At 40.6% G+C, this 21,647-nt stretch overlaps 1 protein-coding gene across 1 annotated transcript; it reads right to left on the bottom strand.

Moving 5' to 3' along the window:
* Positions 1-7,057: 7,057 nt before the first annotated feature.
* LOC127197860 (von Willebrand factor A domain-containing protein 5A-like) lies at positions 7,058-21,206 on the bottom strand. Its single transcript, XM_051155705.1, has 18 exons — positions 21,164-21,206; positions 20,847-21,049; positions 20,349-20,571; positions 20,064-20,239; positions 19,667-19,781; positions 16,677-16,846; positions 16,339-16,427; positions 16,011-16,155; positions 15,498-15,577; positions 13,696-13,810; positions 12,765-12,929; positions 12,398-12,498; positions 11,794-12,047; positions 10,415-10,468; positions 10,174-10,290; positions 9,555-9,685; positions 7,636-7,756; positions 7,058-7,165 (listed from the first exon to the last, which is right to left on the bottom strand). Exons 1-18 carry the CDS (start codon positions 21,204-21,206, stop codon positions 7,086-7,088), a joined length of 2,382 nt encoding a protein of 793 aa, XP_051011662.1. The 3' UTR covers positions 7,058-7,085.
* Positions 21,207-21,647: the final 441 nt, after the last annotated feature.

Raw genomic sequence — 21,647 nt, 5'->3', positions numbered from 1 at the left:
CAATTTCCATCAAAATTCCCACAGAATATTTTAGACATTGAAAGAGCAATTCTCAACTTCATATGAAAAACAAAAACAAAAACACAGGATAGTGAAAAGAATTCTGAACAACAAAAGATCTTCTGGAGGTATCTTCATCCCTGGTTTCTAGTTGTACTACAAAACAATAGTAATAAGAATTACATGGTATTGGCAGAAAAACAGACAAGTTGCTCAGTGAAATAAGGTGGAAGACCCTAAAATAAACCCATACAATTATGGACACTTGATTTTTGACAAAGGAGCCAAAACCATACAATGGAAAAAGAGATAGCATCTCTAACAAATGGAGTTGGTCTAACTTGATGTCTACATGTAGAAAAATGCAAATAGGTCCATATTTGTCACCCTGAAAAACCTCAAGGCTAAATAGATCAGGGGTCTCAACATAAAAATCAGGTCAACTATTTCTATTAGAAGAGAAAGTTGGAAAAATCTTGAACTCACTGGTAGAGGACACAATTTCTTGAAGAGAACACCAAGAACTCAGGCACTAAGATCAACAATTAATAAATGGTACCTCATGAAACTGAAGTATCTTCTGTATGGCAAAGGATACTGTCAATAGGACCAAACAACAGCCTACAGATTGCAAAACGTCTTCACCTGCCTTACATCTGAGAGAGGGCTAATATCCAAATGTAAAAAGAACTCAAGAACTTTTGCACCAACAAATCAAACAGCCCAATTAAAAAACGGGGTACAGACCTAACCCAAGAATTCTCAACAGAGGAATTTATACTGCCAGAGAAGCACTTAAAAATTGTTCAGTGTCTTTAGTCATCTGGGTAGTGCAAATAAAAATGAACATGAAATTTCACCACATAACTGTCAGAATAGCTAGATAAAAAACACAAATGACAACACAAGCTAATCAGGATTTGGAGGAAAGGGAATAAGTCTACATTGCTGGTAGGAGAGCACACTTGTTCAACAACTTTGCAAATCAGTCTGGAGGCTTCTCAGAAAACTAGGAAAAGATCTATTACATGACATAGATATTCTACTCCTGGACATGTATGTAAGAGATGCTCCACCATAACACAAGAATACTTGCTCAACTATGTTTATAGCAGCTTTATTCATAATTGTCTAAAATGAAAAAACCTACATGTGCCCTGACTGAAGAATAGATAGGGAAAATGTGATACATTCTTAAGAACAAAAACCTCATGCCATTTTCAGACAAATGTTTGGAACTATAAAAGATCACCCTGAGTGAGGTAACCCAGAACCAGTAAGACCTGCATGGTATGTACTCATTTTCAAGTGGACATTAGCCATAATGTACAGGTTAACTATGTTACAATCCACAGATCTAAAGAAACCAAAATGGACCAAGGAAGGATCCCTAATCTCACTCAAAAGAGTAAATAAAATAAATATCTGAAGTAGATGGAGGGAGAGAGCTATGTGGGAGAGGGGGTGGAGAGGATCACATAAGGTGTGGGGAGAGTATGGAAGCAGGAAGGCATGGAAAGAGAATGGGAGTCAGTGTGGTTTGGGTCACATCTCTGTGCCATGCGAGGCTCCTCAGAGTCTTTGAGGATGGCCCTAGCTGAGATTTTTAGAGTTAGGTAATATGGAGGCTGAAGTTACTACCTCCTGTAGAAAGGTGGCACTTCCTGCCTACAAGAAGTGTAGGTTTAAAGATGGAAGAAAGAGTTGAGGGAGTAAAAGCCAATGACTGGTCCAATGTGAGACCCACCCAATGGGGGAGAGAAAATCCCTGACAGTATTAAGGGCACTCGACTCTGTTATGCTTGCAGACAGGAGCCTAGCATAACTGTCTGCTGAGAGAAATTATTCAGCAACAGATAGAAAAGATGAATATATTCAACCTATATCCAAACAATAGGTTGAGTTCAGGGACATTTGTAGAAGAGTGGGGGGAAGGATTTAGGGATTAAGAGGGGAGAAGGAAATCAAAGAAAACATATAAAGAAAGATAACCTGAGCCCATTATGACCAACAAAGTCTGAATAACCAACCAAAGAACTTGCATGGGCCAGACCTAGACCCCTTACACATATGTAACAGATGAACAGCATGGTCATCATATGAGTCCTCCAATAATGGGAATAGGGGCTGTCTCTGTTCCCTATTTTGGATCTTTTTTCTTTACCTGGGATGCCTTGAGTGTCTTCAGTGTGAGAGGATGTGCTTAGTCTTGGTGTGACTTGAGTTGCTGGGGTAGTTTGTTACCCCTTATCGATCCCCCTTCCTTCATAAGAAGTAGTAGGTTAATGTGGGTCATCTGGCTTGGCCTGAGTCTAGAGGGGGGAAAGCCTGGTATCAGGCTATAGAATGATTAAATAAAAATAATGAAAAAAAGGTGTCAAGGATTAACACTCTTCTATGGAGTGGTCTCAATTGAGCCAGTCATTTGTTTGCCATTCCCTCCATCTTTATCTGTATACTTCTTGTAGGTGAGACAAATTTTGGGTCAAAGGTTTATGGGTGATCTGGTATCTCTATGCCTTCACTGATCTGTTGTCTCCATGCCTTCACTGGAACTCCCATTTGACTATAGAAGATGGCAACCTCACCCTGCATATTTCCAATTACTAAAAGTCTCAGATAGGGTCATCTCCATAGGGTCCTCCCACAGATTCTGAGGAGCCTTCCCTGTCTCAGATATGCCTCCCTCACCAATCTCTGCTCTATTACTTTCCCAGTCCTCCCCTTTCCTCACTTTCCCCACTCCTAATCTCCATCTGAAACCCCATTACCCCCTTCACCCCCTCTACCTCCCAGTTCACTCCTTCCATCTACTTCAGATGTCTGTCTTATTTTCTCCTCTAAGTGAAATTATGCATACCCTCTTGGGCTCTCCTTGGTTCATTGGGTCTATGACCATTTCATGGTTATCCTGTGTTTTATAGGAAATATCCTGATTAGTCAATGATCACTCTCTGAGGCTTCTCTGAAACCCTGCTATGCTTGGGAGAAGCCTAAGCTGCTGTGCTCTGAGTCTTCATTCCCTCTTCTCATGGTTAACTTTGCTCTGGAAAACCTCTTGCCTATAGGATGTGTTCTCTCTCTCTCTCTCTCTCTCTCTCTCTCTCTCTCTCTCTCTCTCTCTCTCTCTCTCTCTCTCTCTCTCTCTCCCTCTCTCTCTCTCTCTCTCTCTCAAATTTATTTATTTATTCATTTTACATCCTGATCATACCACACTCTCTTCTTTTCTCCTGGTACCACTCTCCTTCCCTCTTTCCTCATCTCCCCTCCCCTATTCCTCTAAAAAGGCTACCCCCCATCCCCAGCTCATTGAGTCACAACAAGCCTGAGCATATCCTATTCCTCCGTGGCCTGGTTAGGCAGCCCCACCGAGGGTGAGTGATCAATAAGATGGAAACTTAGTTCATATTAGAGACAGCCCCAGCTCCCTTTGCTGGTGTATCCACATGAAGGTGGAGCTGCCCATTTCCTACATCTATATGGGAGGTCTAGGTCCTATCTAGTTATGTTGGTTGGTTGGTGCTTCAGTCTTGCCAAGTCCCTAACGGCCCTGGCTAGTTGGCTGTATTGGTCATCTTGTGAGCCTCTCCCATCTACTGGTCTTCTACACACCACCACCCCACTTTTCTAAAAGATTCTCTACGATTTGCCCAATATTTGACAGTGGGTCTCAGGATCGGTTTCAATGTGCTGGTGGGTGTAGACATTCAGAGGTCAGTTATGTTAGATTCCCTTCTGCAAGCATAGCTGAGTGCCGTTAATAGTGTCATTGCTTGAACACTCTCTCAACTCCTGTATTATCTTTATCTCTGCATATCTTGCAGACAAGGTAAATTTTGGTCAATGTTTTTGTGGGAGGGTTGGTGTTTCCCTCCCTCCACTATCTAGTTAGATGGTGTCATTTTCAGTCTCCATGACCCCTGCTACTAGGAATCTCAGTTAGAGTCACCCTGATATCCTCCTAGAAGCCTACCCTGACTTATCTCAACAATTTTTCACAGAGATGCCCCCACTATACTTTATCTTCCCTCTGAAGGCCCTATGCTCATCAAAGGTCTGAGAAATAGAATAGAAAGCAGAAGTGATTGAAGAAAGGGAACTAAGAAGTAGAGGGAACACAGAGAGAAGTGAATGTGGAGTTTATGCTCCTTTTAAAAGAAACAAAGCCTCCTGTTCTGCTAGCAAATTGCATCAGACTCCAGCTCCCGGGAACCAGCCTCCCTTCTTCTTTCTATTAAGTAATTAATTTATTTATTTATTGAGTTGCTATCCAAATCATTGCTTTCTTCATCTTCTTTTCCCATCCCCGACTACTCCCTTTCCTGCTTCCTGTACTCTTCAGAAAAGGGGAGCCCCACCACTGAAACCCACCCCAGCAGGTCAAGTCACATCAGTGTCATTCATTGTAGCCTGGCAAGGCAGCCCCTTGAGGTGGAGGTCACCCAAAAGCATGCAACAAAGTCCATGTGAGAGACAGCCCCAATCACCACAGGAGGAGACACATATGAAAGTGGAGCTGATGAACACCTATATCTGTGTAAAGAGCCTAGGTATAGGACATGCATGGTCCTTGGTTGATATTTCAGTCTCCAAGTGCCCAGCTGAGCCCTATTTAATTAGCTCTGTTGGTCTTCTTGTGAATCTCCTGTCCCCTTCCTTCTCTCCTCGTTGCCCACATACTTCCACAGTTCTCCCGGAGTTCTGCCCAATGTATGTCTGTGATTCTCTGCATCTGATTCGATCCTTAGTTGGGTGGAGGATCTCAGAGAATAGCTATGCTCTGTTCCCATCTATAGGCATAGCGTATTATCCTTATAGTGCCATGCATTGGCTCTCTATCATGGGGTGGGTATCAGATTGGTGCTGTCTTTTTATGTCTATTCCCTCAATCTCTGCTCTGTTTTTATTCCTGCTCTTCTTGTACACAAGGTAAATTTGATATAGAAGTTTTTGTGAGTGGGTTGGTGTTCCACGTGCTCCACTAGGATCCCGTCTAATTCGAGTGTGGCCTCTTCATTCTCCATGATCCCTGCTTTTAGCAGTCTCAGCTGTAGTCACACCCATGTCTTCCCAGGAGCCTACTCTATAGTAGGTCTCCAGCTTGTAACAGAGATGCCACCCCCATTGCTTCTCTCTGCTATCCCTCTGTTCTCCAGCCTCCCTCCCTTTCTCCTCAGGTCTGATCTCCATCTTCATTTCTTCCCATGCTCCTTCTCCTACCCTATTTCCTCTCTTCAATGCTTCTGCTGTCTATTCTATTTCCTCTTCTGAGTGGTGCTTTTGGGGTTTAAGTTAACTCAATCATGAAGATCTTTTCTAGTACCATCTATGTGCCTACAACTCTCAAGATGTCGTTGTTTTTAATAGCTGAGTAGTACCGCACAGTGTAAATGTATCACAGGTTCTTTCACCATTCTGTACTTAAGGGGCATCTGAGTAATTTCAGTCTCTGGCAAGTAGGAACAGAGCTGCTATAAACATGGCCTGGTAGCTCAGTCTGTAGAACATGACACCCTTCCCTGTCCCCTTCCAAGTGTTTAGTTGTGTCTCAGTGGACAACTATGCTAGGTTCCTGTCTGCAAGCATTAGCAGAGTAGCACGAATAGTGAGAAGGGTTAGCTTTCTCCCATGAGCTGTGTCTCCAGTTGGACCCATCATTGTTTGGCCCTTGATTCAATCTTTGTTGCATTTTTAACACTACACAACTTGTATGTGGGGTGAATTTTGGGTGCAAAGTTTTGTGGGTTTGTGACATCCTCCCTCCTTGGATGTGCTGCCTGTCTATAGAATGTGGCTCCTTCAGTGTCTGTATACACCTTGCTGCTGGGAATCTCAGTTGTGGTCACACTCATATCCTAAGAAGAGCTTACAAGTCTTCATGTTGTCCCAGAAATGTTCTCCCAATTGGTTTCCCTTCTTCTGGCAGCCCTCTCACCTTCAGTCCTCAGGCAACTAATCCCCATGTCAGTTACCCTTCTAAATGGGCCCTCATGTCTCTTTGACCCTGCTTCTGTATCCAAAACTCTTTGTTTTAATGCCTGAGTCTTGTGTTTTAAGCTTGGATTCTTAGGTAAGTTTGAATTACATCTGTAAAAGCATGTTTTCCCCCTAGCCTTAAACTTCCGAAATAACAATTCTAAGGCTTAAACATATTAACAAAAGTGTAGGCCAATATATCTAGGCACATTCCCTGACTAAGTCACAAGACAGGACTTAGGAACTATTCTAAGTCCTGTCATGTGACTTAGACTAGAATAAAAGTGATATTATTTATAAGCAATTGCCCAGTTTCATATCTCCATCTTCTTCAGAGTCACAGGGCAAGTCTTCTGAGTCTGATTATCTCTCAGACTCCATCTGTCGAACAGCACTCTTACCTCCTATTTCTTGTCTCAGTTAATAGGCCATCAAATTTTATTGACAGGTGATATTCCCATACAATACGCAATAGATTCTCTCTACATATTGATGTTGAAAATCAGTTTTCATCCAATTCATGCTCCCAGTCATATAAAGCTTATTGCTATGGTCCTTACCATCATGCAAGAGAAAAAATGAGTGGAAATAGTATTGCAGGTTATTTGTTTTTTGTTTTATTGAGACAGGGTTTCTCAGGGTAGCCTTCGGTATCCTGGAACCACTTTGTAAATAAAACTGGCTTCAAGCTCACAGGAACCTGCCTGACTCTATCTATCTGAATGCTGAGATTATAGGTGTATGACACCATACCTGGCTAATAATGCAGATTATTGATTGAGCCATTGCTCAGGATCAATGATATATGCTAACTCTATATTTATTGTAATTGCTCTGGAAAATTCAAGTGTCATTCTGTGTATGAATAAATGTATATGAATAAAATAAAGGTACAATGAAATAAAAACATTTTAGAGGCCATGATGACTGCTCCCAGAAGAAAAATGAGATAGATACAAAGAGACTGGAATAGGTAAGCAAGGTTATTGGAATGTTCTTGTTATAAGAAATAAAAAGCAGTAAAGCTAAAACCAAAGGTTTCTCAGCCAAGAAGAATTGAGCGACTTAGCGGTACCCAGGAAACACTCTTCTTTATGTGGGTGACATCTTCAGAAGCCTAAGGCATCAGGATTCACAGATACTTTCAAGAGACCATTGGCAGCCTGCACAAGCATGGGGATGGAGGAACCTGTGAGAAGAAACAAGAGTCAGAATTGTGAGACAGGAGAGGAGAGGGAGGATCCTTCCTTCAGCCTTCTCAGTCATTTCTGTCACACCCTTCAGCATTGATTTAGCTTCATACAGTGCCCTTTGGCTTTTTCACTCTTGTTCTTATTCTCCTTTAGATTTCCTGTCCAAGGGACACAGGAGCAAGGATACAATAGACACACAGGGGGACTTGCTACATGTCTTGAGATAGGCTTCTTCAGCTAAGCATCCACATCTTTGCTCTTTTGCTGTTTCTCAGCTTATCCCAACTACCAAGTCGATATTAACTCTAATATCAAAATGGAAAATAAGCTGAAAGGACAGGCAATGGTCTAAGATAGCAGGTTGGGGAAACTATGGGGCTCCCTAATGTTCCCCAGCATGTAGGAGCATAGCTGCTTGAGACATATGAGAAAGAGGGTAAGCGAGGGAGGAGGACTGTGCTCCTACCACCATGGTTATGAAGCCAGGCCATGACCCTCTTTTTCAGAAAATGGCCGGTGAAGTCCTTTGCATTGGCATGCAGCCAGAGCCCAACCAGCACTGCAGCCCAGGCTGAGGGATCTTCATGCTGCAAAACAGAAGCAGACACTTCTGTGAGGCTTCAGGCAGGGCAGGAAGCCACTCAAGAGGAAGCAAATGAATTTATTGTCTTCTTGCTCATCATAACCCAATATGCTGCAACATGAATTCTGTGCCCCATATCTGCCATAAAGACTGACCAGAGCATCACATAATATGCTCTTGACATTTTGAAAATGACTTAGGTTGTAAGTCCAATGTAACCATCACCACATTCCTTAAAACACTCCAAACACCAAGTGTATGGATATCTTAGTCAAGGTTTCAATTGCTGCCAAGAATCACCACCACCAAAAAGCAAGTTGGGTAGGAAAAGTTTTATTTGGTTTACAAATGTGCATTCTGTTCAGTGCCAAAGGAAGTCAGGAAAGGAACCTAAGCAGGGTTGGAACCTGGAGGCAGGAGATAATTCAGAAGCCCTGGAGGAGTACAGCTTACTGTCACGTTCATGCATGGTATATACTCACTTATAAGCATATATTACCTATGTATTACAAGATAATCATGCTATAATCCAGAGACCTAAAGAAGATAAATAATAAGGAGAAGCCTAGGGAGGATGTTTAATTCTCATTCAGAAGGACAAATAAAACAGCTACAAGAAGATCTTGAAATGAGGGAACAGGACAGGAGCCTACCGTAGAGATCCTTGAAAGACTCCACCCAGTAGAGGAATGAAACAAATGCTGAGTCTCACACCCATATTCTGGGTCAGAGCACAGAGTGTCTTATGGAAAAGTGGAGTGATAGAAGGACCTGGAGGGGACAGGAGCTTTACCATGAGAACAACAGAGCCATCAAATCTCAACCCTGAGGAACCTACAGAGGTCATGTAAGGAGAGGACCCAGACATCCTTCTCAGATGTAGTTGATAGGCAACATAGTCTCCATGTGAATCCTATTATATTGACAATAGTGGCTGCCTCTGACATGGACTTTATTGTCCACACATTGATCACTTCCTTCTGGTGTGCTGGCCTTGCCAGGTCACAGAGGAAGAGGATGCAGGTAGCGCATGTGGAACTTACATAGTCTGGGGTCAGAAGTTAGGTGAGGAAGGTTTCTCCTTTCTGAGTAGTAGGGAAGTGGGTAGGGCAAATGGGGAAAAGAAAGGGAGGGTATAACCAGGAGGGGGCAAGGGAAGGGCTACAATGGGGATATAAAATGAATACATTAAATACTTTTTTAAAAAAAGAAAAGAAAAATATCCAAATTTTTAACTGAAATTAAGATAACAGCATATTCATTCTCCTTTCCTATATGTTTTTACTGAATTAAGCACATGACCTCCTATACGCTGGAGTTCAGATCTCTTGGTGATCTATTTGTCTAACTAGTAGAAGATCTTATATTTTTAGTGTTAAAATGAATTATCATTGTGAAAATTTTCCAGCCTGCTGAAATAATTTTGAAGAAATATTCCTGTGGCTGTACCCTAAATAATTAAATCAGTTTTTATATAACAGAATGTATACCACTATTGATTAAAAATTTGTCTGTCATTTATTGGCACTTAGTGAATGAGCCTAACACTGAATAGTGTTGAGTTTTCTCTTTGACATCCATCATGCTGACCATGCCTTTCAATACCCTGACCATTATTTCAATGTTCTTTATTTTCCAGCTAAGATAGGAATGCTTTAATCTTCTATACACTACAAGTGAATTTCACCTTTGCATTACCTATATTCTTAGTTCTCTGCTGGGCCCTGGTTCCTACCAATTCTAATTGTGTTCATAACCTCATGAAGCACACACTCTTGCCCCTGTTTCACTTTGCATCTCACCTTGGCAGGGTTTGCAGCCTTGATGTCTTCCAAATTAGTGCCCAGGATCATGGCCAGGTCTTCATCCAGCTTCCAAGATCCATTTGCATTTTGGAGGGAAATCAGCTTCCCAGCAACATTCTCTCCTATAGCTTTGTGAAAAAAAAAATTAAAACCAATGACAAAAGAGGGGTGACAAGGGAAATCACAGAGTCAATGGGATACAGCCCTCCTGTGGAAGTCTTCTGGAATGGGAGGCCATATTGAGAGTTCTTCAGAAAATCTACAGACTGTTTCTATTCCTTGATGCAAAGCAGTTGGTCTTAGATCTGAAAGACAGCAGCAGCATATGCTAGTGGCCCCAGGCCCTAAGGACATGTGGACTGTGTAGGAAGATACAGGCAGTGGGCTTGAAGAACTTGAGGATGCTAAACTATATTACATTAGAAGGAATCAAGTGCTGAGTATAGATTAATGATGTTAGATTCATTCTGGCAAATACAAGGTGATGTCAGCTATCACCTCATGGCTGCTGCCTCTAATCAGTTACCCATTAGTTAGAGAAAGCTCCAAGACGAAGAGTACTGAAAAGTAGTTTATGGTTACATAAATCATAGACAGGGTCTAAGGACCATTTCACCTTTGTGGTCATTTTGTAAGTTGTTCTTTCTGGTGGAAGAATCTGTCACTGGTATTAGTTTAAATACCCGTGGTTTTTTCTGGAGAACTGAAGATTGCTTTTCATAATCTATATGATCTGTGAAAAACAAATATTATTGAGAAAAGATTCCTAGGTAGAAACTCCCTCAGACTGTAGAAGTATGTCTTGATAGACATCTCTGGACACTATGGATTCATTCTATATCCTGCATGCAAAATACCTTGAAAATTTGTTACATATCTTGCCGGTCTCAAGCGGAAGCGTGGCTTGTAATCTGAAAAACACAAATGCACAGTGAAGACTGCAGCATCATCCATGCTTTGTAGCAGAAATTAAAAAGTGTGAGGATTTGAGACATCAGCCCTCTTATTCACATCAGCTTCACTCACTAAGCATGATGTGCCCTTCTCCTATGTTGGCTCTTGCAATAAAGACACTATTTTTCTGAGCCTTGATTCTACTTCCTACTGAGTCTTTTGAAACCTCTCAGATGTGTTAAGCACTCGTAGTGGCATCCTACCATTGATACAAGAGGAATCTTCTAGCTACACCCTAATTCAAAATATTGTTTCTCCAAAAAGATATTTTACTTCTGTCCATTTGAAGAAGAGTGCAATTGTACTCTAACCATCTATGATCAGAAGGTAAGGCTGACAATTTTCTCAGTCCCCAAAATATTAATTTCTCTTTCACCTGGATTATCATCCATGTTCCTCACTACTACCTTCTCTCAACTACTTAAGTCCTATCTTTCCCAAATTCCTACCACAGGTTTCCAATGTACTCCTAGCTCTTCCACAAATTTCATGATTATGATCATACATGTAGGTAGCCTATGCAACAGCTTAATGCAAAGATATTAACTTCTTCTGATTCAGTAACTATGGCTGTAACACACCTCTCTCATGTCCTTAAGCCATTGGTATCATGCAGAATTGAGTGATATCTCAGAAAGATTTTAATCTTACTTTTTAATACCAATCTCATAATTCTAGTGTTTTAACTTAGCATTTCATGTTTTAAAATAGTCTTTGATCTACCCTGCTGTTGCTCCTTGATTCTTCTTTTATTTCAAAAAAGTGTCATGTTCACTTCAACTTTATTATTCATTCAATGTAAACTTCAATGAAACAAATCTCCTCCTCGTCAGTATCTTTAACTGATAGCCTTAATTTCTATTCACCAGAACTACATGGTGAAATCGTACATTAGAAATGAAACAGTCCTCTTCCCCCCACGTTCTTCAGAAAAAGCTGCTAACACCAACTGCAAGTGATTTACAAAACCCACTTCTCTCTCTGGTTTTTATGCCTACCAAAAAACTCTATAAATTCAACTGGACCCTGTATTGTAATATGTCCTGGGGTTCTCCTCAACTTCTCTATAAAATCTCTCTCTGAGTTGAACACAATCTACTTTTCTAGAAATTTTAAGGCAAGCCATAAATCTTGGGTGTAGAATGATGAAGACACACACAAAAAAATTAAGATATTTATTCCATTTTAAATTTCTAAGATTCTGAAACTTACCATTTTTCAAATGATGTACTTAGATATCTGAGACCCGATATACATAAGTTTAAATTGGAATAAAACTTACTTGGTGTAATTATTTGTGGAAGTGCTATACCAGTATCAAATGCCACTGGCCTTGGAATCAGTCTGTGAACAGCACTACACTGCACTGGCTGGTTGAGCCCCTTCATTATGGTAATGAAAGCTGTGAAGGAGCTGAGGACTCCAGACTGAATGCTGATGTTCACCACATCCTCTTTTTCTCTTTCTGGGGTCTTACTGGGTCCCAGGTCTTTGATCTGAATCAAGGACTTTGCAGCCAACCGATGAATGGTGAAGCTGAAAAAAGTTACTATAGAAAATTAAAGAAAAATAACTGCAAACCACATACCCAAGACTCTTAAAAGCTACTGATTGCAGGTGGGAGGGAATGCAGAGACAAAGCTTTTAGATGAATTAATGAGAAAAAGTATAGCTTAGCAGAAACAACAGAGGTCAGGGACAAGAATAATTGAACCATCAAGGATGTCAGAGAAAAGAAAGGGGAGCGAATGGGAAAGGGAAGAGAAGGGAATGGAAGAGAAGGGAAGAAAAGGGAAGAGAATGGAAGGGGAGAGGAGCAGAGGGCAGGGGAGGGGAGAGGACGGATGAGAAAGAGTGGAAAATGAGAAGCAAATCTGAATTCTTACCTGTCATTCGTCTTGGGTTGTAGGGAAAATGTCACCCTGTTTTCAATACTCTTGCCCTGGATGGTGTACTTGAGGCATATTTTCCCAGAGCTCTCCATTAGCTACCAATAAGAAAAGAGGAGGAGTGGAAAAGCCTATACATAGTCAGAAAATGGTGAGATGAGGATAGCGTTGCAGCTCTATGCTGCAGTGTAAGAGTAAGAATCTGATAGTACAGGATAGTATAGATAGGTCTTAAAGAAGAGGATGAGAGGTTGCCTGCCTAGCTAGTGTATATCTTGATCAAATCCAATGCAACAGTTAGTGTTAACTAGATTGCTGATACAGACTCCACTGAGTAAAGGAATGAACAAGATTAGGGACTCACAGGCATAAACCCCGTCAGTTGGGCATAGATGATTAACCTCTGACCCCTAAAGATGGCAGTCTCCTTTGGAGAAAGCATGTTAGCAGACAGACCAGGTGGCAAATCCCAGGTCAGAGAGATGTCCTCCACTGCACTCTGTAGAGCAAACTTCAGAGACCTAAGAGCCTGTTGGGGAAGAGAAGAGCCAGGATTACACACAAGAATGATAATAATGACTATTGTCAACTATTTACGAGACCCAAGGACATAAGTCATGTCTAAGCACCAGCGCTAAGTGAGAAATGCCATTCTTTCTCTACTTTTTCACATGAGGAAATTACAGTTGAGAGATTTAAAAGTGTAGGTGTGAATGAAGGAAATATTTGAGAAAAGAGAACTCTGCAGAACTGAGTTAGAAAAGAAGTTGTAACAAAATGGAAAGAGAAGTTTAGAAACATAATCAGAGATGTCTTCCATTTTTCTATACTAATAAGGAAGGTGAATTTAGCATGTTTTAGTCTAACACACACTCACAAAAAAACAAACAAACAGACAGACAACCAAAAAGAGACACTGGTCTTTTTTTTGTGTCTTTTGCATGTAGAATGGGGTTCTACTAGATTGACTCAGAGTATAGACTGCAGTCACAGACAAAGCTGCTAAGTCTTTCACTTTCTTTCTGTCTGCTCTTCAAAACAAAAGGATCACTACTTTAATTATCACCTCTATGGATTTCCAGTTACGGCACCCAGATGTCATTCTTTAGATATGAAAATGTTACTTTTTTTTTGTTTTTACGAAAGTAATAAGACTTTCTAAATATTCTGCTTAAGACTCATGAAAATGTGCCCTCCAGGAGAGTAGGACATCTCCATTTGCTGCAGTGTCCCTGTCCCTTCTGTCTGTCCTGCTTGCTCTGGAGCATGCAACTGTGGACACTGCCTGCTCTTACCTTGGTCTTCATCATATCTTTGCCTGTGATAAACTCTGCACTGCCCCCTGATACCCGAGCAATGCTTTTGATTAAACTGGTGGAGGCGCCTTCTCCAATTCCAAATGAGAAACATCTGCAATGGTGAAATGATGAACATTAAAGACGGGCTCTCCATAGCACAATTACCAATTAACATGTGCTGTTCAAAACCACAAGTGACAAGGTACTTACCTCAAAGTCAGTACATTATTATCTTTTAGAAATCATACTTAATTTCCATGCCTTGAGTGATTCAATTTAAATCACAGTCTTCTAGGAGGAAAGGCTCAGATTCATTTGACCAGATCTATGGCCCAGAGAATTTGCAAAATCTGTCTTTAGTTCTATTCTCACTACAGGGCAGATGAGCAGCTATCTAGAAACATTCTATCTCCAACATTCTTCTAGTAAGCAATGAAAATATCAAAGTGACAAGTAAATGCACGGACATCTTGGGTGATGTGTGGACATCTAGTATCTGTGGATATTGTGTCAATGTGAGTCATCATCTGCAAGTTGGTCTTAGAACTTGTATTTTCTTCATGTAAGCATGAGGACCAAAGTCTATTCAGTAGTTTTAATCCATCCAGATTACCTATAAGATAGTCACTATTTGTTTTAAATAAAGCAGCAGATTAGCAGAATTTCCAGACACCTGCCCTGCAGAAGACCCAGAGGTGAAGTGTGTGACTTCTTAAAAGATTCGGATATTAAAGGACTCAAATACAAGGCTCAAGGCAATACAAACTAGGAGTTGTACTCACAGAAAACCTACACTGTTTTTCAAATTGATAGAACTAAAGATTTAATACACAGTAGTTTTAATAATTTGTGTAAAGCATCCAGCTACCATGAAACTTGGCTCTAATGACTGAGAAAATATGAGCCTCGTAGCCAAGACCTGGAAATGTAAAGAAGGAAAGGAAAATTATCCCGCATCTGATGTCCACTTACTATCTGAAGCATGGGACAAGGACCTATTTCATGAGGTTGGAATAGGGCTATTTCTGTTTCTTTTTGATTTTCAGGCTCATTGTGTGATGCCTGGTCTGCATGGATACCAAAACCTCATGGGATTATTTTCCATTAATAAATATGCAAAATCAAAGGACATATGATTCAATTGAACCCAACAATATGTGACAGAGATTGTTCATGAGTACTGAGATGTGTTTACCCTAGAATACAAGGTAGAAATAAGATGTAATAATAGATACCATCCCCACCTAAAGCAACGAAAGATAAAATCACCACTTACTTCAAAAAGTGGATGAAATTCAATTATAATTATTACTCAAACACACACACTCCCAGAGCATGAATAGCATGTGCACGCCCATGCATTCACATGCACACACACACACACACACACACGCACACGCACACACACACACAGACACACACATTCTCTTTTGGAAACACAAAAAAATAGAGATCCTTGTTAGCCTAATTAAGAATAAATTGAGAAATGAGTAAATAGAAAAAAAAAGAGTAAATAGAGATGAGAGGAGTAATATGTAGGCTTGTGTGTGTGTGTGTGTGTGTGTGTGTGTGTGTGTGTGTGTGGTGTTCCTGTGTATATATCTGAAGTGGTCAAATAACAAATTTAATTATTAAAAACCATACAAAACAATAACGACAAAACAGGAAATTAGAAGTCCCTACATAAATGATTATGCACTCAATGCTATAAATTTTAATGTGCTGTTACATATAAACAGGTCATACATAGTGTTGCTTGAGCTCTGGTCAGCACGGCAGAAACCATGTTCTCTTCATACCTGTGTTTTTTGCTGTTTAACTTCACCTCTTGGATGACGCTAAATGTGTCAGTAACTTCTCCATCTGTGAAGACAAAAAGCTGCAAAAGAAAAAATACATTCGTTGAGCCTCCGTCAGATTCATTAGACACCATCATCACTGGCTCCATGGAAGACACCTGTTTCCAGTCTTTGAAGCCTAGTTACCCTGGAGCAGGCACAGTCACTTGCTCTATGCCAGCAGTGAGACTCCAGACCCCTGAGAAGATTCTCATCCTCCAGATGCTGCTTAATCGGAAGGTTCTGTGGTACCAACTGCCTATATGAAACGAAGGAGGAAAACTGCCTCTGGTCTTTTTTCTCTTCACTATTTTGTAGAATACACATAGTTTACTCAATTCTATAAGAAAGAACTTCTTGGGATTGGATTATTAAAGGATTTCACTCTTTGTCCCTCTTAGCTTAGCATGGTAAAATTTTTCTATTTCATGCTATGCAGAGCCTTTTTGCTCTCTCACTGCTTCTAATACTCACCTGTAAGGGATGGCCAGGAATGGAGGGTGCCTTGTATATGTTGCAAAGTGGTGTTAAGATTTCAGTGTCCCCTAGTTCAGCTTCCAAATCCTTCACTCTTTCCACTGCCTCCTCCATTGATTCCTGAGTGTACTTTACACTCTCTCTTAGAGAAACAAGCAGATCTAGTCACGTGGCAGTAGCATACATTCCCAATCCTATCGCAATCATTTAAACTTTCTCGGGACAACCCCAGTGTTCAGGACAACTTTGCAGTAGTCTTTTGAAAAGTGCAGATCTGCCTCGGAAGCCCATTCATTCACAGTCTATGCTTGTCCAAGACACTTACGGAAATAATTTTTCATAGGAAGAGCCAAATCCATAGATGTTGAAATAACACCCCACTGGCAAACTCTTTATCAACAACAGCAGAGTTTCCTGAAGGTGAGAGAAGATAAGGAGGTGGGGTGAGAGAGGGAACTACCAAATATACAGACCCTAGTGTAGTTCCTAGGGGTGAGGTATGTCACTGTCTTCTGTCACCTTTCATTTCAAGGCAAAGAACTGAGTGACCATGCTTGCTGTTGCCCTGAGCAGAACTGACCTAGACCTACACATGGGCTCCACTCCCATCCGTCCTAGTACTCATCCCATGGCATGGATGAATAGTGAAGAATCTGCCCTTACCTTGGCAGCCTCTATGCGCAGCTCAGACTTATTCTGGTTGTTCAAGGGGGACTGCATACTTATGGAGCAGTCCACAAGGAACACAAATTCTCCACAGACGCTTGAGGCCTCCACTTCTGGCATAGCGGGATAGAAGCTCACCATTGCAGAAGGAGCTCCCATCAAACTATCTGTACAAAAAGAGGAAAACCCCTTTCAGGTACAAGAGAACTCGGGGGTTCTAATGTCCTCAAGAAAGAATTATCAATTCAGTAAAGAACTCGGAGAGCTCAAATATAGAGCACTATGTTTGTTCTTTTAGTGCTCTTTGGGTAGGACTAAATATGAGTTGTCACAATAAAAATGAAAGGAGCAGAGCAGAGGGGAGAGGAAGGATATCAGTTTAGGGATTAACAGACAAAAACACAGCAGGATCAGTGTGTGGAAAGCTATTCCTTTATACTCTTGAATAGGACCCATTCCCTTATCAGCTTCCAGCATGAGTTCAAAGATACAGTCAAGAATCCTATGAGAATTCTGGCCTGAATCCATCTGGTGCAAAATTATACCAGATCTTCAAAGAAGATTTAACATCAATTCTATTCAAAGTACTCTACAAAATAGAAATGAAAGGAACATTACCAACCTCACTCTGAGGCCAAAGACATCTTGATACCTACACCACTCAAAAACCAACAAAGAAAGAGAATTTCAGACAAATTTCCCATATGAAAATGAGTACAAAAACCCTCAATTAAAAACTCCCCAAAAGAATCCAAAAACATATGAAAATATCATTCACCATGACCAAGCAGGCTTCATCAGAGGCATGCATGGTGGTTCAATATAGGTAAATCTATTAAGCTGATCCATCACATAAGAAAAGTGAAAGAAAAAACCATGTACATCCTCTTAGATATGGAAAAAGCACTTGGCAAAATCCAACACCCATTCATGTTAATAGTCTTGGAAAAATCAGGGATATAATGTATCTACCTAAACATAGTAAGGCAATATCAATATATAGCCTTTTATGGTCAACACCAAAATAATGGAGAAAAACTTCAATCAATCCCACTAAATCAGGAATATGACAAGAATGCCCACTCTATCCATGACTCTTCAATATAGTACTTCAGTCATAGATGAAGCATTTAGAAAACTAAAGAAGATAAAAGGGATACAAAGTGGAATGGAAGAAGCCAAAGTATCAGTATTTGAAGATGATACGATAGTATAAATAAACGACTCCAAAATTTCTACCAAGGAAGTCCTAGAGTTGTTAAAATTAGAGAAACAACACCCTTCATACTAGCCAAAGAGAGAGAGAGAGAGAGAGAGAGAGAGAGAGAGAGAGAGAGAGAGAGAGAGAAAGAAATTGGTGTAACCCTGAGTAAGCAAGTGAAAACCTTGTATGAAATAGAACTTCACGCTCAAACTATGGCACCAACCAAGGAAAATACAGGCCATAAACTTCAAACCCCTACCCAGCTCTAGCCAATGGACAGCACATTCTCCACAGTTGAGTGGAGAGTGGGGTATGACTTTCACATGTACTCTGGTGCCTCATATTTGACCATGTCCCCTGGAGGGGGAGGCCTGGTGGAACTCAGAGGAAGGAGAGCAGGCTGCCAAGAAGAGACTTGATACCCTATGAGCATATACAGGGGGAGGAAATCCTCCTCAGGAACAGTCATAGAAGAGGGGAGTAATGGGAGGGAGGGAAGAATGGGAGGTTACAAGGGACGTGATAACCACTGAGATGTAACAAGAATAAATTAATTTAAAAAAGTTTAAAAGAAAAAGAAATAAAAATTGAAAAAAAAAAAGAAATTGAAGAGGATATTACAATATTGAAAAATCTTCCATGCCCATTGATCACTACCATTAACAGAAAAAATGGTCATCTTACCAAAAGCAATCTATGGATTCAATGCAATTCCCATCAAAATGCCAAGGGAATTTTTTTACAAACCTTGAAAAAAGATTCTCAATTTTATATGGAAAAAGAAAAACATGCAAGTAGTTACGACAATCCTGTACAATAAAAGATCTTCTGAAATATCTCCATTCCTAATGTCATGCTGTAATACAGAGCAACAGTAATAAATATTGCGTGGTACTGTCATAGAAACAGACTGATGGATCAATGGAATCAAATCGAAGACCCAGAAATAAAGGAACACACATATGGGCACTTGAAAAAAGAAGACAAAAGCATATAATAGAAGTAAAAGTAGCATATTCAACAAATGGGGCTATTCTAACTGGATGTTTACATGTAGAAATATTCAACTAGACCCTTATTATCATCCTGCACAAAATTTAAAGTCCAATGGTTTTAAGCCATCACCATAAAACCAGACCCAGTAAATCTGTTAGAGTAATATGCAGGGAAGAGCCTTGAGCTCACAGGCACAAGAGGAAACTTTCTGAACAGAAAGCAAAAACTCAGGCTCTAGGATCAATAAATAATATATTGTCAAATCTTCTGCATATCATGGAAATATTTTGGCTTAATTCAGAAAATATTATAAATATTGGAATTGCCAAAATGAGCATTTACTTTACTGTTTAAAGCCCAAATACTGTCAAAACATTTGACACAAACTGATTTGCTTCAACACTATCTGACAGTGTACAACACACCATGTATAGTATAAGGTTTTATCAGATGTGGACATCCCTGATCATAGGAAAAGAGAACTAGTAACAACATTATTTTTTATTTGCCCTATTTGTAAAGACCAGTCATTGTCACATGTTGATAATAGGCTATGTATTTTCATATATGTTATTGGGTCATATTATCTTCTACTTATGTAGTAATCTATTTAATTTACCCATAGGACATAATCATCTGATTATCTATGAAGAACAAACTTTTTTCCTGTGGAAGTGAAAAGTTAATAATTCAATGACCATATATTGATATTGGATAAAGGATGGAAGACCAAGAATAGTTAAGACTTACATCTTAGAAAGGGACCATAGCGAGTTATAGAAAGTACCTGGCTTCCTGTCTGGCATCCCCATCTCCACAGCTACAGTGGGGCTGCGCACTTCAGTGTAGTAAATGAGGAGTTCTACATCTCGGTCAAACTTGTGTCCTTCAGCCAAGGAAACCTGAGTAAGAGACCAGCAGAGGAGCCATGGTAGAACTGCATTGAGTGCTTCCTGAGATACGGTCAGTGTTCAGAACAGCAGGCTTCTTCTCTCAGGAGCACATTCAGAAGTACAGGAAAGACTGGATAAAACCAGTCTACACTTGTCCCAGAGTAGAGAAGGTAGAGAGTGTGCCTCCCCATGCATGGCCAGAAACACTAGGGAGATGTGGGGAGGTTGGGTGAGGACCAGGTCAACGATGAACATAGAGGAGACTGACAGTAGTGTCCTGTTACTATTCACCTGAGCAGAAGTCTTGTCATCTGTAAGGTACTGAATAGGACTCAAGGAGCAGTTGGATTGGACCCTCTCAATGCCATGCTGGGAAGTGATGGTGGCAACTATGCTGAGTGTGTAGGAAGGGCCCTCCACAGGGAATAAGGGCTCCTTTATATTCAAGTAACTGCTCGCTGACTCTTCTATGAAATATTACATTAAATTTCCATATTAACAATTTCCAGCACAACCATAAATTTGTGTTTTCCACAGTCATTCTACTCCTGGTTTTAAAAGCCATAAATTACTTACCAGAGAGCTGGTGTCTTGGATTCAAGATTGCTGGGAGCAGGTAGCGCAGGGCCCCATCTGCTTCCAGGGGAAGTTCCTGCACATACCTCAAAGTAACTGCAACCTTGGCCCCAGGCTGGAGTCTCCCCAAATGGCAAGCAAAGATATCCCTGGAATAGTCATCCTCTTCCAATAAGTAGGCTTGGTAGCCCTGCTTGAGGGCATCCTCATAGTTGCTATGAGCCTGGAGCAAGGGCATGAAAGATTAAAATAAAACCACAGGTAGTCTAAACAGATATGGACAGTTTAGAGGGAGTGTCATGGATCCTGTGAACTTTACAGTTATTCTGATAGCTGCAACTAGATTCCTTCTGCCTTATAGAAATTTGGCATGTAGTAATTAAAAGTGCATGAAAGGAGGGATAGTCGACACCTGCACTTATGGACTGTTTATCAAGAGTAAAGTATAATGTAATATAAAAGAAAGAGGAGAAGAGATGATGAACTCATCCCTCAGACCTTCGTCTTCTCCTGCAGTTCTGCCATGATTTTCTTCCCATCCACCAAGGCTTCAAAACTGTAGACGGCAGTGTCTTCATCTACTGGGAACACAAACGTTGCCTCTAACTGGGCTTGCTCCTCATTCTCATAGTAGAAGGTGGCAGTTGCACCAGCCACAAATTCATTGATGGACAAAGTTACTGAGATATATCTCAGGGGCACTGGGGAAGAGATCCGTGTTTAGAGAATCAGCAGACTTTACTAGGGTAGCACCTATAGATAAGACATATTCTAGATAAAATGCTCTCATACTAAGATTTGTGTGGCAGGCTTACCTCTGTATTCTTTCTTAGTGACTAGACCACAGTGACGCTTCATGGTGACAGCACGCTTCTGTGGAAATGACACATCTTTAAGAGGTCAATGATTGGGGTTAAACCATCACTACCTGCAGTATATGAGCTTCTATTTTGTATGAGCAGCTTCCACTCCTTAGCTTAGGAATAAGGATAGGTGGTGAAAATGAAGGGAGATACCAGTGGTAAAACTTCCTATTAATATTGCTCAAGTGGGGGTGCTCCAAGTGTCCGCTAAGCCACCAAGTAGGAAATTTCTAAAATACCTTGAGGTTCCTTCAAAAAAATTTTCCCCGTTTTTGTTTTTATTTGTTTTTCAAACAACATTGAATCAGCCCTCCTTAGGAAACTGTATTGGTGTCATAATTTCAGCTCATTGAACGTCGCCATTCTCCACACAGAATAATAACAATATGTGTATGTAGGAAATTTCCAAGACTAAGGCTTGTCCCTAAGAGTAATT

Source organism: Acomys russatus, chromosome 14 (genome assembly GCF_903995435.1).
Source record: "Acomys russatus chromosome 14, mAcoRus1.1, whole genome shotgun sequence".
NCBI classification, from domain to species: Eukaryota; Metazoa; Chordata; class Mammalia; order Rodentia; family Muridae; genus Acomys; species Acomys russatus.
Note: the sequence above shows the minus strand (reverse complement) of the source record. Positions and strands in the feature narration are given on the sequence as shown.